The sequence below is a fragment of the Dama dama genome, chromosome 30 (assembly GCF_033118175.1).
Source record: "Dama dama isolate Ldn47 chromosome 30, ASM3311817v1, whole genome shotgun sequence".
NCBI lineage: Eukaryota > Metazoa > Chordata > Mammalia > Artiodactyla > Cervidae > Dama > Dama dama.
Window position 1 is genome coordinate 76,046,597 of NC_083710.1, and position 17,091 is coordinate 76,063,687.

The 17,091-nt window shown below is 37.8% G+C and overlaps 2 protein-coding genes across 2 annotated transcripts in view; one reads left to right on the forward strand and one right to left on the reverse strand.

The window, feature by feature from the left end:
• The window catches only part of LOC133049371 (ATP-binding cassette sub-family C member 4-like), a 157,169-nt gene that overhangs the window by 1,694 nt on the left and 138,384 nt on the right, over window positions 1–17,091 (reverse strand). The window contains exons 28-30 of the mRNA XM_061133344.1: window positions 9,878–9,967; window positions 1,525–1,697; window positions 253–358 (exon numbers count right to left, since the gene is read on the reverse strand). Of these exons, the coding sequence (XP_060989327.1) occupies window positions 253–358; window positions 1,525–1,697; window positions 9,878–9,967 (369 nt within the window). The remainder of the gene's footprint in view (window positions 1–252; window positions 359–1,524; window positions 1,698–9,877; window positions 9,968–17,091) is intronic.
• LOC133049655 (large ribosomal subunit protein uL5-like) lies at window positions 12,367–12,907 on the forward strand. Its single transcript, XM_061133816.1, is given in 2 exon segments — window positions 12,367–12,528; window positions 12,530–12,907. Coding segments are annotated over 2 exon segments (540 nt in total).

Sequence of the window (17,091 nt, forward strand, 5' to 3'; positions counted from 1 at the left end):
AAAGTTTTAATGGGACAATATAAGACTATTTGCATATATTATTTAATAGCCCAATCTGAAAGTATAGGTAAGTATTAATATTTTTATTGTCAGGAATGAGAGGAGAAACTAAGAGAAAATTAAATTACTGGAGGTTCCTATTAAGTTTTACAGGGAAGGATAAGTTTTAAAGTTATACAGTTGGAAAGTTTTATAAGTTGAAAAATTGAACATAAATTGAAACAACTGAATTTTCTCAGGTGAGGGTCTTACCATTATCCTGTCACTGTCAATAATGGTGCTCAATCTGTGGGTGATGGTCAGCACAGTGCACTGGGCAAATTTCTTACGAATTTCTTTTTTTACTAACTGATCAGTTCTGGAATCAAAGAAGTTGATTTGTTTCAGTAAAGACAGGAAAAGCAGACTTGAGACTTAAAAGTACCATATGCTATTTTCATAATGCTTCTAAAAAATCAATCAGTTCAGTCGCTCAGTCATGTCTGACTCTTTGTGACCCCATGAACCGTAGCATGCCAGGCCTCCCTGTCCATCACCAACTCCCGGAGTCCACCCAAACTCGTGTCCTTTGAGTCGGTGATGCCATCCAACCATCTCATCCTCTGTCATCCCCTTCTCCTCCGCCCTCAATCTTTCCCAGCATCGGGGTCTTTTCCAATGAGTCAACTCTTCACAGCAGGTGGCCAAAGTATTAGAGTTTCAGCTTCAGCATCAGTCCTTCCAATGAATATTAGGACTGATTTCCTTTAGGATGGACTGGTTGGATCTCCTTGCAATCCAAGGGACTCTCAGGAGCCATCTCCAACACCACAGTTCAAAAGCATCAATTCTTCGGCGCTCAGCTTTCTTTATAGTCCAACTCTCACATTCATACATGACCAATGGAAAAACCATAGCCTTGACTAGATGGACCTTTGTTGGCAAAGTAGTGTCTCTGCTTTTTAATAAGCTGTCTAGTTTGGTCATAACTTTCCTTCCAAGGAGTAAGCGTCTTTTAATTTCATGGCTGCAATCACCATCTGCAGTGATTTTGGAGCCCAGAAAAATAAGTCAGCCACTGTTTCCACTGTTTCCCCATCTATTTGCCATGAAGTGATGGGACTGGATACCATGATCTTAGTTTTCAGAATGTTGAGCTTTAAGCCAACTTTTTCACCCTCCTCAAAAAAAAAAAAAAATCAATACTTTAACACAAAATCTTGTTTCTAAAAGCTAAGTATAAAAAGTCTATTTAGAAATTTTATATTTTTCATAAAATAATGGAAAATCACTTTCCCTCAAAATTGATGGAAACTAACAGGAGCTGGATTTAGGAATTTAGCTCTCTTTGGATGCCTCATAGCAACATTAACACCGTATAACATATCTTGGTTTCTTCCTTTATTTTCTGGAATTAATATTATTAAGAGATATCTTTGTGGCAAAGAGAGCACTTAGAAACATTTCTAAACATCACTAAATGTTTCCTCTATACCACATTTAAAATTTGAATCCCAGGTTTCCTCCTGGGTCTCAACTCCATACCTTGGATCCACATTTGATGTGGCTTTGTCAATAATCAATATCTTATTTTTCCTGAGAATAGCCCTGGCAAGGCACAGCAGTTGTCTCTGTCCAACACTCAAGTTCAATCCTGATTCTACTAATTCAGTATACATTCCATCAGGAAGACTTCTGATGGTTTCTTTAAGTTGTACCTGTGGACACAGAAAGAACAACATTTTTCTAAACAAACACTACTGAAGCAGACAAGCCCCTTAGACATTAGAGCTCTGACATCCTCAGGAATTCTTACGTATCTTACATGTACAGCCAGATGATGGGGAGAGCTCCCTCTGATGAGTGTTCACTAAGAAATATGGTGGAGTCAACTCAGGACAGAAAGATCTGTCTCCCCCACCCCTGTCATCTGATATCCATCAGACACCCACCTAGAGAATAGTTAAGGAAGTTTCTCAAAAAGTGAACCTATTTCTCCCAATGTGATTTAAACAGAAAAGTTTAAAGATCTTTATGGTTGAGTCAAGTTTCCCAAAGTACGTTTTACATAGGAGTTTGTACACTAAAGAAAATTTTTTTAAATTACAGAAAATTGGTTCTCTAAAGATATAAGCTTATCAGAACTTTGCCATTGTGTAAAGTTTAAAATATACAAATTCTAAAAATGATAGACTGCATCTTATACATTAAAAATCCTGGAACCTATTCTGGTGCTTCTTTCCCAAGTTTGCTCCTATAAATAGTAACCAATTAAGTCAATTTTCTTCAATGTCATAAATGTCTTGCAGTGAATGAAAATTCACCAAAAACCAGATACAATATCTTATTTCCCCTAGGATACAGATATAGGTGGTGTTTAATCTATATTCATAAAATTCTACTCATAAGATTAAAAAAAAATTTCACTCACCAAAGATAATCTGAAAGTACTTTTGGTGGTAGGTATCAGTTCAATGAATATTTATTTTGGAGAAATATTATAGAGCAAGAACCAAACTGAGGCTCTGTGTTTGTGTGTGTGTGTGTGTGTTATGTGTGTGTAACCTGAAGTTAAAGAACAAAGAAGAAATACACTTCAAATCAAGAGACCAAGAGATTGACAGGTGATGGCCAATAAGTTACCTGACACATTACAAAGTCAAATGACAAAACACTAAGGGTGAGTGAGCAGCATTTTAGTGGCATCCTAAATTGAATGTGCACTTCTATTGAGTGTGCCCTTGAATTATGCTTCTAATGGAGTCCAATCCTAAAAAAGGGGAACTCTGAATTAGGATTAAATATGTTCCATGTCCATTTCTAACTGTTGCTTCCTGACCTGTATACAGGTTTCTCAAGAGGCAGGACAGGTGGTCTGGTATGCCCATCTCTTTCAGAATTTTCCACAGTTTATTGTGATCCACACAGTCAAAGGCTTTGGCATAATCAATAAAGCAGAAATAGATGATTTTCTGGAACTCTCTTGCTTTTTCGATGATCCAGCAGATGTTGGCAATTTGATCTCTGGTTCCTCTTACTTTTCTAAAACCAGCTTGAAAATCTGGAAGTTCAAGGTTCATGTATTGCTGAAGCCTGGCTTGGAGAATTTTGAGCATTACTTACTAGCGTGTGAGATGAGTGCAATTGTGTGGTAGTTTGGGCATTCTTTGGCATTGCCTTTCTTTGGGATTGGAATGAAAACTGACCTTTTCCAGTCCTGTGGCCACTGCTGAGTTTTCCAAATTTGCTGGCATATTGAGTGCAGCACTTTCACAGCATACCAGACCACCTGACCTGCCTCTTGAGAAACCTATATGCAGGTCAGGAAGCAACAGTTAGAACTGGACATGGAACAAGAGACTGGTTCCAAATAGGAAAAGGAGTACATCAAGGCTGTATATTGTCACCCTGCTTATTTAACTTATATGCAGAGTACATCATGAGAAATGCTGGGCTGGAGGAAGCACAAGCTGGAATCAAGATTGCTGGGAGAAATATCAATAACCTCAGATATGCAGATGATACCACCCTTATGGCAGAAAGTGAAGAAAACCTAAAGAGCCTCTTGATGAAAGTGAAGAAGGAGAGTGAAAAAGTTGGCTTAAAGCTCAACATTCAGAAAACTAAGATCATGGCATCCAGTCCCATCACTTCATGACAAATAGATGGGGAAACAGTGGTTGACTTTACTTTTCTGGGCTCCAAAATCACTGCAGATGGTGATTGCAGCCATGAAATTAAAAGACGCTTACTCCTTGGAAGGAAAGTTATGACCAACCTAGACAGCATATTAGAAAGCAGAGACACTACTTTGCCAGCAAAGGTCCATCTAGTCAATGCTATGGTTTTTCCAGTGGTCATGTATGAATGTGAGAGTTGGACTATAAAGAAAGCTGAGCGCCGAAGAATTGATGCTTTTGAACTGTGGTGTTGGAGAAGACTCTTGAGAGTCCCTTGGACTGCAGGGAGATCCAACCAGTCCATCCTAAAGGAAATCAGTCCTGACTATTCATTGGAAGGACTGATGTTGAAGCTGAAACTCCAATACTATGGCCACCTGATACGAAGAGCTGACTCATTTGAAAAGACCCTGATGCTGGGAAAGATTGAAGGTAGGAGGAGAAGGGGATGACAGAGGATGAGCTGGTTGGATGGCATCACCGACTCAATGGACATGAGTTTGGGTGGACTCTGGGAGTTGGTAATGGACAGGGAGGCCTGGCGTGCTGTGGTTCATGGCATAGCAAAGAGTCAGACACGACTGAGCGACTGAACTGAACTGAATCAAGGTGAAGTGTATATGTGTTCATCATAATATTCCTTCCACATTCTTGTCATCTGAAAATTTTAGAGCTAAAAATAGGAGGCTTAAAGCCAGACAGCCTGGACATACATCCTGCCCAGTTCTGTCAACTGGGAAAGTTCTAATCTTAGCTTCCTAAACTCTAAAGTAAGACCATAACATCATATTAATAAAGATGGATAGCTCCTAATATTGTTAGAGTATAAAATCAGTCAGTAAATTTACAACAGCAGTTGATACAAAGGGATCACAGATATTGCCCATTATTAATGATGCTGTCAGCTGACCCCTATTTAAGTTGCTTTGTTTTTCTCCTTTACATGTATCAGCACTGAGACTTTGTTACACGTGCATTGGCTGTTTTACCTTCTTCTCCAAGAGAATTTAAGTTCTAAAAAAATAGGGACTTTGTCTCTCGATGACTATGATAGCCCCAGAGTCTGCAACACTGCCTGCCTAACAAGTTCTCAATAGATATTTGTTGGCTGTATGAATGTAGAAGTGAATATCATTGTGTAACATATCTGTTTCTATAAATTAGAAACTAAATCCATATAGACAGATAATTTACATATAACACTATCTTCTTATTAAGTGTAAAAGGAATATGTTCTTATAACAATTAACTTTCAAATAATATTATTCAAAATTATACATCTCAATACAAAATGCCCCAGATTATTTTTGAGCTTGTGAAAATAATAAAATATAACAAAACTGAAAAATAATAAACTAAACTTATAAGACACCCTATTTCTATTATCACAAACATTTTGAGGGTTTCCCAAGTTACTCACTGTTAAAGAATTCACCTGCCAATGCAGGAGATGCAGGAGACATGGGTTTGATTCCTGGGTCGGGAAGATCCCCTAGAGGAGGAAATGGCAACCCACTCCATGGAAAATTCCATGGAAAAGGAGCCTGGAGGGCTACAGTCCATGGGGTCACAAAGAGTCAGATATAACTGAGTGACAGCATGCACAAGCAAACATTCTGACAGTAACCTACTGTGTGTATTATATCACTAACCAGGTGTCAGTACCCTCACAGGAAGTCAACATAGATATCAGATGGTTTCTACATTTTGTAGAACCTTCTTATTTTTCAAAAAGAAAGGCTGCTGTGAGCTGGAAGAAGACACTGAAATGTAATCAACAGATGGGGAACAGCTTTTACTAGAGCAAAACCAGCAGTAAGTGAAGTAAAGGGGGAGCCCATTCACTGAAATACAAAGCCCCAGGAAATGGACATGTGACCTGTCACCACAGCAAGGAACCACATGTTCCTAATGCACAGGCTGCTGATGCCCAGATTTCTGTGTATCGGTTTCCTGTGTGATGAAACACACTGTGTCCTAACAGAGACACTATCAATGTTTAACTGCATGAATTCCTCCCCATTTTGACATGATACATTAGGTTGTGCAAAAGTAATTATAGTTTTGCATTGTTGAAATTAGCTGCTTGATACTTGAATACATTCTTAAATAAGTGTGGTTATGTTATACACCATTTTAATGCACATTTCTTGCTTTATGTATTTTTGCTAATGAATTATTTCTTGTTGCATATTTTATGTTTATTTTAGACTGTGGAATGATGTTAGACAAAAAGCAAACTCGAGTGATTTTCTTATTCTGTTGCAAGCAGCAGAAACAACTTGCAGCATCATCAATGCATCTGGCCCAGGAACTGCTAACGAATGTACAGTCCAGTGGTGTTTCAAGAATTTTTGCAAAGGAGACAAAAGTTTTGAAGATGAGAAGTGCAGTGGTCAGCTATAGGAAATTGACAATGACCAATTGAGAGGATTACTGAAGCTGATTCTCTTACAACTACACAAGAAATTGCTGAAAAAGTTAATGTCCACCATTCTATGGTCATTTCGGCATTTGGAGTAAATTGGTAAGATGAAAAAGCTCGATAAGTGGGTGCTTCATGAGCTGACTGAAAATCAAAATATATATATTTTGTTTTGAAGCATTATTGTCTCTTATTCTATGCAGTAACAAACCATTTCTCCATCAGATTGTGACATATGAAGAAAAGTGGAGTTTATATGACAACCAGCAATGACTAAATCAGTGGTGGACCAAGAAGATGCTCCAAAGCACTTTTCAAGGCCAAATTCACATCAAAACCAGTTGTAGTTCCTGTTTGGTGGTCTGTTGCCAGTTTGATCTACTACAACTTTCTGAATTCTGATGAAACCACCACATCTGAGAAGTATGCTCAGCAAATCAATGAGATACACCAAAAACTGCAATGGCTGCAGCTGTCATGGTCAACAGAAAAGGCCCAATTCTTCCCTGCAACAACACATCATTTTGACAAGTTTTTGCAAGAAAAACACTTCCACAACCAGCATAAAGCAGAAAATGCTTTCCAAGAGTTTGTCGACTCCTGAATGGATTTTTATGCTACAAGAAGTAACAAGCTTATTTCTCAATGCAAAAATGTGTTGATTAAAATGATTTCCAGTTTGATTAATAAATATGTGTTTGAACCTATTATAAGGATTTAAAATTTATGGTCTGAAACTGCAATTACATTTGAACCAAACTAATACCATACTCTTGGCTTCCCAGATGGCTCAGGGGTAAAGAATCCCCTTCCCAGGCAAGAGACAAGGTCCAATCCCTGGGTTGGGAAGATCTCCTGGGGAAGAATATGGCAATACACTCCAGGATTCTTGTCTGGAAAATCTCATAGACAGATTAGCCTGACAGGCTACAGTCCATGGGTCACAAAGAGTTGAACACGAGTGAATGACTGAGCATGCATGCACCATATTAATTCCATATTAATTCTTAATTCCACATGCAAACATCTAGCTGCTGCCTTTTTCCCCCATTTTTGTTTATTTATTTTTGGCTGCAGTGGGTCTTTATTGCTGTGAGGGCTTTTCTCTAGTTGTGGTGAGTGGGGGGCTACTCTTTTTGTAGTGCATGGGCTTCTCATTGTAGTGGCTTCTCTCGTTGGGGAACACAGACGCTAGGGCATGAGAGCTTCAGTAGTTGCAGCTTGCCAGCTCAAGAGCTCTGGCTCAGTATTTGTGGTACACAGATTGAGATGCTCTGGGGCATGTAGGATCTTCCTGGACCAGGGATCTAACCCTTGTCCCCTGTGTTGGCAGGCAGATTCTTAACCACTGGACCCTCCAGGGAAGGTCCATGTTTTCTACCAGAAGCAACATACTGCTAATTCATTTCCAAAGCATTTTCTACTGTGATCTTTAACTCTTTGATGTTAAAGTGCTTCATCTTCAGGCACTACTCATGTTATATTTATAGAGCTGCCATTGCTACTTAGTGCCACAATCAGCACTAATTTCTGATGCACTTTCTTCCATTTACAATAAGTTGGCTACTTTTCAGTATCTGAAAAATGTTGCTTTTGGCATATTTTGAAAAATAACCAAGATGAGACAGAGAGCATCCATAGGACTGTCTCCCTTCTGAATGTCCATCTCTACAAAAGAAGATGGAGGAGAAAGAACTAAGAGGACTTAAAATTTTTAAGGGCATTTTTTTCCTTTTAGTTGACTTTTATAAAGAGGAAAACAGAGTGGTGCCCTCTCACTCACTTTCAGGTCAACTTTGTGAGCTTGGGTTCACAAGTCCAGGTTGGCATCACTTATAAACCAATGACTGGTATTTTTAGTTCACTCAAAAATTGACGTCATTGCTAGAAAGATACCTTTTAGAGCAACAAATCACCCCATTATTCTAGTTCTCTAGGAATTATTTCTTTATGACATTTGTATGTTTCTCAATGAAAGATTTGGTAGGTTTTTTTTTTTTTAATCATAAACAATTCCTAGAGAAATCCAATGATGGGCTGATTTCTCTAAGTAATATTGTTTAAGTTACAGGTCCAACTTCTTTGTGATATAAGCTCGTTTCTTTCTTTTTACAGAAAGTTCCAAATGTAGCTTAAATAAAACTAGATCTTAGTATTGTCTATCTACCATTCATCATTTTAGAATTTAGAAGCTGCTAAGTTTTATTTAAATTTCTGCTCCTACGATGAATTGTGTTGAGAACAATTTTAAGGTAGCTTTTGACAGGATTTGTCTCCCAGTTGACATTTCCTCTCTGTCCATGGAACAATATGTTCTAAAATTCTAGAGTAATTTTACTATCTAAGAATCTGTGAAGAGAGAGCTCAAGCTCAGAAACAAATAAAAAATAATTTACCAGGACTTTCAGTTCCTTTTTTTTTAAGATGTCATAATTTCACCATTAAATCTGTCCTGTGAGTTCAAGATCAAGGGATCATGCTATCTTTCTTTACATTTGGTGGTTAACTGCTCTCCCTGCCTCTTCTCTTCTAGAATTTCACTGTAAAAGACTCACAGGCTCAAATGAAATGAGAGATCCACTGTTTCTCAAGGAGGAGAAGGTGAAGCAATTGGTCCAACTTAGGAAAATAAAATTCCCTCAGTTGCTGGAAAATGTGGTGGGTATGTAAAGACTCAGGGCTGACATCCTTCAGAAACCAGAAGTACTGGCAAGAAATTGTCAGGCTTCCAAATCTGCCTGTTCACAGTCAAAGTTCATCTATAAATTACAACTATCAGAGCTTCTCTAGAAGAGTGACACTAAATGACAAATGCACCAATTCAAAACAACATGAAAAAATCAGTCACTTGGATTTGTGTAATAAGAAAATTTTAAAGAAATAAAATTCACTTCTCTGAAATTAAGAGAGCAACCAAATACTTACTACCTATTTATTAAATGGGATACTTTTTAAAAGCATAACACTGAGTTAGGTCCTATGAGAGATTAGAAGCCTCTTTATGGTTTAGAAGTCTAAAGTTTCTGCCACCAGTAGAATCGATTTGCAAAACTAGGGCTAACACAAAGTAATTAGTATTAAAATACACAAACCAACAGCAACTTAACAGTCAAAGTTTTTTTGTTTTGTTTTGTTTCATGCAAGGGTGAGGAAATTGAAAGAAGTGGGGCAAGGGCAAACATGACACAAGTAACAGAAAATTCTCTAGAGATGAACCTATCCATATAAAAACTGAGCAAAGTTCCAGGGTTCTGTTAAGTACATTCATGCTGCAGCATTAAAATGACATAATCTCCAATAAATAATCGTGATCACATTCCAACTATATAATTTACTTTTATAAACACTTTCTTATGAAGCTTCACAGCATTTTATTGGTATGATCTTATTTATCTTTCAGTTAATAAGGAAAAAACTATTGTTGCCACTTAGTAGGTATCCTCTAAGACCAGAGGAATAAAATGAACACTGAAGGGTAATTAATTCACTAGGTCTCTAGTAGAATTTGATCCCACAGTTTTAAAGTCTAGTTTAGTGCTCTGCTAAGGACAAAATAATGTATCTAGTTGCTTAGGGTTCTAGGTGAAAAGCTAAAATGGAAACATGAGGCATTATCTTGCTGGGTTTCATCAACATCAATACACCCATTTTAAGTATACACATATCATCAATGCTCTCCTTGGAGGTAAACAAAGTCAGCTAAACTGGTAAACTCCCCTTAATTACCTGCAGTACTGTAAATGTACACAAACATATACTGGTGTTAACACATTAATTACATTACATAAGTTACCTCTTCTAAGGCATTCCACCTTTCCTCATGTGTATGCTCATTAAAGGGATCCAGATTTTTCCTCATCGTTCCAGTGAATAAAAGAGGTTCCTAAATAGCCCAAAACAGTGAATGTCATTACCTTAATCTCTTATCATTTTATACTAACATTTATAGAATAGAATTAAAAAACAAAATATTAAAATTCACTGTGTTAATAATTAGGTTGCAAGTGTTTATTTACAAAACAGTATCTAAAGTAATTTTCCACACAATGTGTGCTACAAAATATCCTCTGGACTATTGAATATTAATAGAAGAAAGTGCCAAAGTTTTTTCATCTTAACCAAACTGAAGAGAAAAGAAGATTTGATTTTTTTAAAAAATGCCTTCTAAATACACATACACATGCACAAACTGAGGATATAATTATTTGAGAAACTTCACATTAAAAGTTACATAAATCAACAGTCAATTCTAGCATGACTGGGATACTAATAGCATGATTAATTGAAGTGTGTGCCCCAAAGCAGAATTGTTTATTATTTTCATATTTGCACTGAAGAATGAATGAAGATATTTTGTCCATTGGTCAAACAACTTTCTTGGATGGGGACTCTGCACAGGTGTAAATGGAACATCCCCACACGTGCAAAGAGAATGTCAGCTCCTGGGGCCTGCATCTCCTCTGTCCATGGAGAGATCACCTCTGATTCGGCATCAACTAATCCCCACATTCCTTCACCTGTGCATCAGGATGACCTGCCTCACAGAACATCATTATTAACTGCAAGGCCAGGGTGACCTGAAACCCATTATCATGTGAATCAAAATAAAATTATTTTAACTTGAATAGTTTTTCCTATTCATCTATACTTCCAGAAGTGTTTGCACCTTGTTGCTAAGTCATTCCCCACTCTTTGCAATTCCATGGACTGTAGCCCACCAGTCTCTTCTGTCCACGGAATTTCCCAGGCAAGAATACTGGAATGGGTTGCCATTTTCTTCTCCAGGGGATCTTCCCAACCCAGGAATCAAACCTGGGTCTCATGCATGGCAGGCAAATTCTTTTGCCACGGAACCACCTGGTAAGTCCACAAGTAAATTACTCTGGAAATATATGCCTCCTTTTGTGTTTCAAGAGAGAATCTTGTACATAAGCTCATGGAAGCCATTTATGTTTTCTTCTGGAAGGTTCTAGTAAGCCAACCATAAGAATATGAGCAGCGAAGAAGAGCCCTTTCAGTGAAGAGGGCAGAACAAGGGGATTCACACATATGGGAACAAGAGGAGACTTGACTCTTCCACAAGTGCTGGAACTGCTCAGAATCACCACATTCAAATCCCACCTGACCCTGGGGCTGGACTTTCTTCCTCACTTCACAAAAGTCTGAGAAGAAAGATGAAGAAGATAGACATTTCTTCTCTCCAGCCATGAAGAATAACAATCAGAGAGTCTCCTGTACCTGCTTTAGCTATGATCTTAGTTTTAAGTCTGATGAGAGAAAAATGGACTCAGAAGACACACAGCATGCCACCAAAAAAGATATATTTCTGAGTAAAAGACATTATAAAGGGAGTTTTATTTGCACAAAGTTGATTGAGTGGCCTATACACCTCTAAAAACACTAAAATCACTGGTCATAGGATATTTCAAAATGATTATTGAATTAAACTGAAAAATCCTGAGAACCAAATTTAAGGTCTCCCTAAAACTCTTGCAATCAAACCAGTCCATCCTAAAGGAGATCAGTCCTGAGTGTTCACTGGAAGGACTGATGCTGAAGCTGAAACTCCAATACTTTGGTCACCTCGTGTGAAGAGCTGACTCATTGGAAAAGACCCTGATGCTGGGAAAGATTGAGGGCAGGAGGAGAAGGGGACAACAGAGGGTGAGATGGCTAGATGGCATCACCAACTCGATGGACATGGGTTTGGGTGGACTCCAGGAGTTGATGATGGACAGAGAGGCCTGGCGTGCTGCGGTTCATGGGGTCACAAAGAGTTGGACACGACTGAGTGAGTGAACTGAACTGAACTGAACTATAGGAGACAGATCCAAGAAAATACTATTGCAATTTATGTTAAAGAGTGTTCTTGCTTATGTTTTCCTCTAGGAGTTTTACAGTGCCTGGTCTTTAGTTCATTTTGAGTTTAATTTTGTATATGGTATTGAAGAATGTTCTAATTTCATTCTTTCACATGTAGCTGTCCAGATTTTCCATCACCACTTATTAAAGAGATTACCTTTTCTTTCCTTTATCTTAGATTAAAGGACTGTAAGTGTGTGGGTTTATTTCTCAACTTTCTATCCTGTCCCACTGATCTATGTGTCTGATTTTTGTGCCATTACCATATTGTTTCCATTGCTGTAGCTTTGTATAAGAGACTGGGGAGTATGCTTCCTCCAGTTCCATTTTTCTTTCTCAAGATAGTTTTGGTTGTTTGAGGTATTTTCTGTTTCTAAACAAATTTTTTTTAAAAATGGCTCTCTCTTTCTGTTTCCCATCATGGCACAGGATCAAGGTAAAAAGGAGAATCCCAGATGGGAACTTCGCATCTGCAAGCTCTGCCTTAACATACGTGTGGGGGAAAGTAGAGAAAGACTGCCCAGGGCAGCCAAGATGCTGGAGCAGTTCACAGGCCAGACCCCTGTGTTCTCAAAAGATACACTGATACACCATCAGATCCTTCAGCATCAGGAGAAATGAAAAGATTGCCATCCACTGCACAGTTCATGGGGCCAAAGCAGAAGAAATCCTGGAGAAAGCTCTAAAGGTGCGAGAATACGAGTTAAGAAAAAATAACTTCTCAGATACTGGAAATGTAAGCTTTGGGATCCAAGAACACATTGATCTGGGGATCAAGTATGACCCAAACAGCAGTATCTATGGCCTGGACTTCTATGTGGTGCTGGATAGGCCAGGTTTCAACATCGCAGACAAGAAGCACAGGACAGGCTACACTGGGGCCAAACACAGATTCAGCAAAGAGAAGGCCATGCACAGGTTTCAGCAAAAGTATGATGGAATCATCCTTCGTGGCAAATAAATTCCTGTTTCCATCTAAAAGGCCAATAAAACATTTTCAATGACAAAAAATTTTTTTGTTCTGGTTCTGTGAAAAATGCCAGTGGTAATTTGATAGGAATTACACTGAATCTATAGATTGCCTTGGGTAGTATGCTCATTTTAAAAATTTTGATTCCTCCAATCCCAGAACATGATATATCTTTCCATCTGTTCATCTTAATTTCTTTTAACAGTGCCTTATAGTTTTCAGAATATGGATCTTTAGCCTCTATAGGTAGGTTTATCCCTGGGTCTTTTTTTATGTGACGATAAAATGTTTTCTTAACTTCTCTCTCTGAAGTTTTGTTGATAATTTATAGAAATGCAACAAATTTCTGTATACACAACAGCTTATACAGCTGAATTTTTTAAAAAATCCAATAAAAAAAATGGGTAGATGACCTAAATAGACATTTCTCCAGAGAAGATCTACAGATAGCCAACAGGCACATGAAGAGATATTCAATATCATGATTCATTAGAGATATGAACATCCAAACTACAAGAGGTATCACTTAACGCCAGTCACAATGGCCATCATTTTAACAAGTCTACAAAATTAAATATTGAAGAGAGTGTGGAGAAAAGCAGACCTTCCTACACTTTTGGTGGGAATGTAAACTGGTACAGAGGTTATGGAAAACATTATAGGAGTTTCTTTAAAAACTGAAAAAAGAGTTACCATATGATCTAGCAATCCCATTCCTGGCCATGTATCTCGAAAATACAAAAACCCAATTCAAAAAGATAAATACATCCCAAACTTGACAGCAGCCTTACTTACAAGCAATCTAAATGTCTATTGACAGAAGAATGTATAAAGATGTGGTGTAAACACACACACACACACACACACACACACACAGAGTGGAATATTACTCAGCCATAAAAAAGAATGAAATAGACAAAGGATTAATCTCAAAAATATACAAGCAACTCCTGCAGCTCAATTCCAGAAAAATAAATGACCCAATCAAAAAATGGGCCAAAGAACTAAACAGACATTTCTCCAAAGAAGACATACACATGGCTAACAAACACATGAAAAGATGCTCAACATCACTCATTATCAGAGAAATGCAAATCAAAACCACAATGAGGTACCATTACACGCCAGTCAGGATGGCTGCTATCCAAAAGTCTACAAGCAATAAATGCTGGAGAGGGTGTGGAGAAAAGGGAACCCTCTTACACTGTTGGTGGGAATGCAAACTAGTACAGCCACTATGGAGAACAGTGTGGCGATTTCTTAAAAAACTGGAAATAGAACTGCCATATGACCCAGCAATACCACTGCTGGGTATACACACTGAGGAAACCAGATCTGAAAGAGACATGTGCACACCAATGTTCATCGAAGCACTGTTTATAATAGCCAGGACATGGAAGCAACCTAGATGCCCATCAGCAGATGAATGGATAAGGAAGCTGTGGTACATATACACCATGGAATATTACTCAGCCATTAAAAAGAATTAATTTGAATCAGTTCTAATGAGATGGATGAAACTGGAGCCCATTATACAGAGTGAAGTAAGCCAGAAAGATAAAGACCAATACAGTATACTAATGCATATATATGGAATTTAGAAAGATAGTAACGATAACCCTATATGCAAAACAGAAAAACAGACACAGATGTACAGAACAGACTTTTGGACTCTGTGGGAGAAGGCAAGGGTGGGATGTTTCGAGAGAACAGCATTGAAACATGTATATTATCTAGGGTGAAACAGATCACCAGCCCAGGTTGGATGCATGAGACAAGTGTTCGGGCCTGGTGCACTGGGAAGACCTAGAGGGATCGGGTGGAGAGGGAGGTGGGAGGGGGGATCAGTATGGGGAATACATGTAAATCCATGGCTGATTCATGTCAATGTATGACAAAAACCACTACAATATTGTGAAGTAATTAGCCTCCAACTAATAAAAATAAATGGAAAAAAATAAATAAATAAATGTCAGAGGCATAAAAAAAAAAAGAATGAAATAATGCCATTTGCAACAACATGGATAAAGCCAGAGATTATGATACTAAGTGAAGTAAGTCAGAAAGAGAAACACAAATATATGATATCACTTATATGTAGAATCTCAAATAATCATAGAAAATAATTTATTTAAAAAACAGAAATAAACTCACAGATATAGAAAGCAAACTAAAAGGTTACCAAAGGGGAATCCAGGGGGAAGGGATAAATTAGGAATATGTGATTAAAAGATACACACCTCTATATATAAAATAAATAAACAAGGATCTCTTTTATTACAAAGGGGACTATATTCAATATCTTGCAATAAGCTATAATGGAAAAGAACCTGAAAACAAATACATACACTCACATATGTACACATATACACAAGTTTGAGCAAGCTCCGGGAGTTGGTGATGGAGAGGGAAGCCTGGCGTGCTGCAGCCCATGGGGTCACAAAGAGTCAAACACAACTGAGTGACTGAACTGAACTGAACTGATATACTTGTACAACTGAATCATTTTGCTGTACATGTGAAACACTATAAATCAACTTGGCTTCAGTTAAAACCACACACACAGAAATATCAAATCCTGTCTCTACTTCTTACTTAGTAAGTGGGTTAAACTCATGGTGCCTTAGTTTTTAAATCTGTCAGAAAATGAAAACAGAATTGTGAAGATTAAGTAAGAGATGGTAGAGAAAAGGGTTAAAATATGTTAAGGATTTCACAAACCTTTGGAATTATTGCTAATACTTGTGTAACTTGTCAGGGGCTGCAACAAGCAGCAGAATAACACAAATAAGAGATATAGGCCCTCTTCAAGAAGAGGAAGAAAATACTTGAGAAAATAATAGCAGGGAAACAATGGCAGAGGTCTTCACGGAGGACTAGAAAATATGCATGGGTAGAGAGCAATGGTCAGAAAAGAACCTGGTCGTAGGGGAGCCAGAAATCAAAAAAAAAAAAATACAAAAACTATATTCTCTCCTATTGTTCCTCATAGAAAAGACATTAGACACATTTCTCTGTTAGGATTTTCCCTAAAACTCCTACTGTTTTGTTATGTTTTGTTTGCTTCACTGTTTAAATTTATATAAACAATTTAGTTTATAAGGAATAACTATAATTACCAAAACATTATCAGAAATTAAAGAGACAAGTTGTTCCAGTGTGTGTTACTCTTTTGAGTAGAAATAATCCCTAAAGTCTAGTGTCCTGACCCTTTAGAATAATAATAGTTCTTACTGACTGAGAATTCTCAAGAATCAGTCGTGGGGACAAACATTTTCTCACTCAGTTACATCTTCACAACAAATTTGTTAAACAGTCATTCCCAAACTTAGTTTAAGGATGAGGATGCTGAAGTTTAATGGCCAAGAGACCTCATCAAGGCCCCAAAGGAAGAGCAGGAATAAAACTGTGAGTTTGTTCAAACTAGGTCAATACTCCTAAACATTATATTCCTAGCAGGCCTCCTGAATGATTTCCTGGGACCCTTTACACATTCAGGGTCTATCCAGATTCTCTCTCTTTATTCATCAACATTGTGCCTGGGAGGCAAATTATTAAAGTGGAATAATGAAGGTTCTGTGTTTACAAAGATCGGTGATCACTATCTACATGGATACAAAGCTTAGCACTATTTTATAAGCATATTCTCTGGAGCGTGTACACAGAGCATACTTGAAAGTAGAGTGGAAACTGATGTAATAGAACCAAAACCTGCTGATGTCGAGATGTTTAGTCTTTGCTCAGATGTGCTTCCACACATTACCAGCAGAGCCAAGAATCAAGGAACATTTTTCTTTATTTATAGAGTTCTCTTATATACGCAAGCATACAACATTTCTTATTAAGAAACATTAAATATAATGCCAGCACTTTGCCAACACAGGTCCATATAGTCAAAGCTATGGTTTTTCCAGTACTCATGAACAGATGAAAGAGTTGGACCATAAAGGAGGCTGAGTGCTGAAGAATTGATGCTTTCTAACTGTGGTGCTGGAGAAGACTCTTGAGAGTCGCTTGGACAGCAAGGAGATCAAACCAGTCAATCTTAAAGAAAATCAACCCTGAATATTCATTGGAAGGACTGATGCTGAAGCTGAAGCTCCAGTACTTTGGCTTCCTAATGTGAAGAGCCAATCCATTGGAAAAGACCCTGATGATGGCAAAGATTGAGAGCA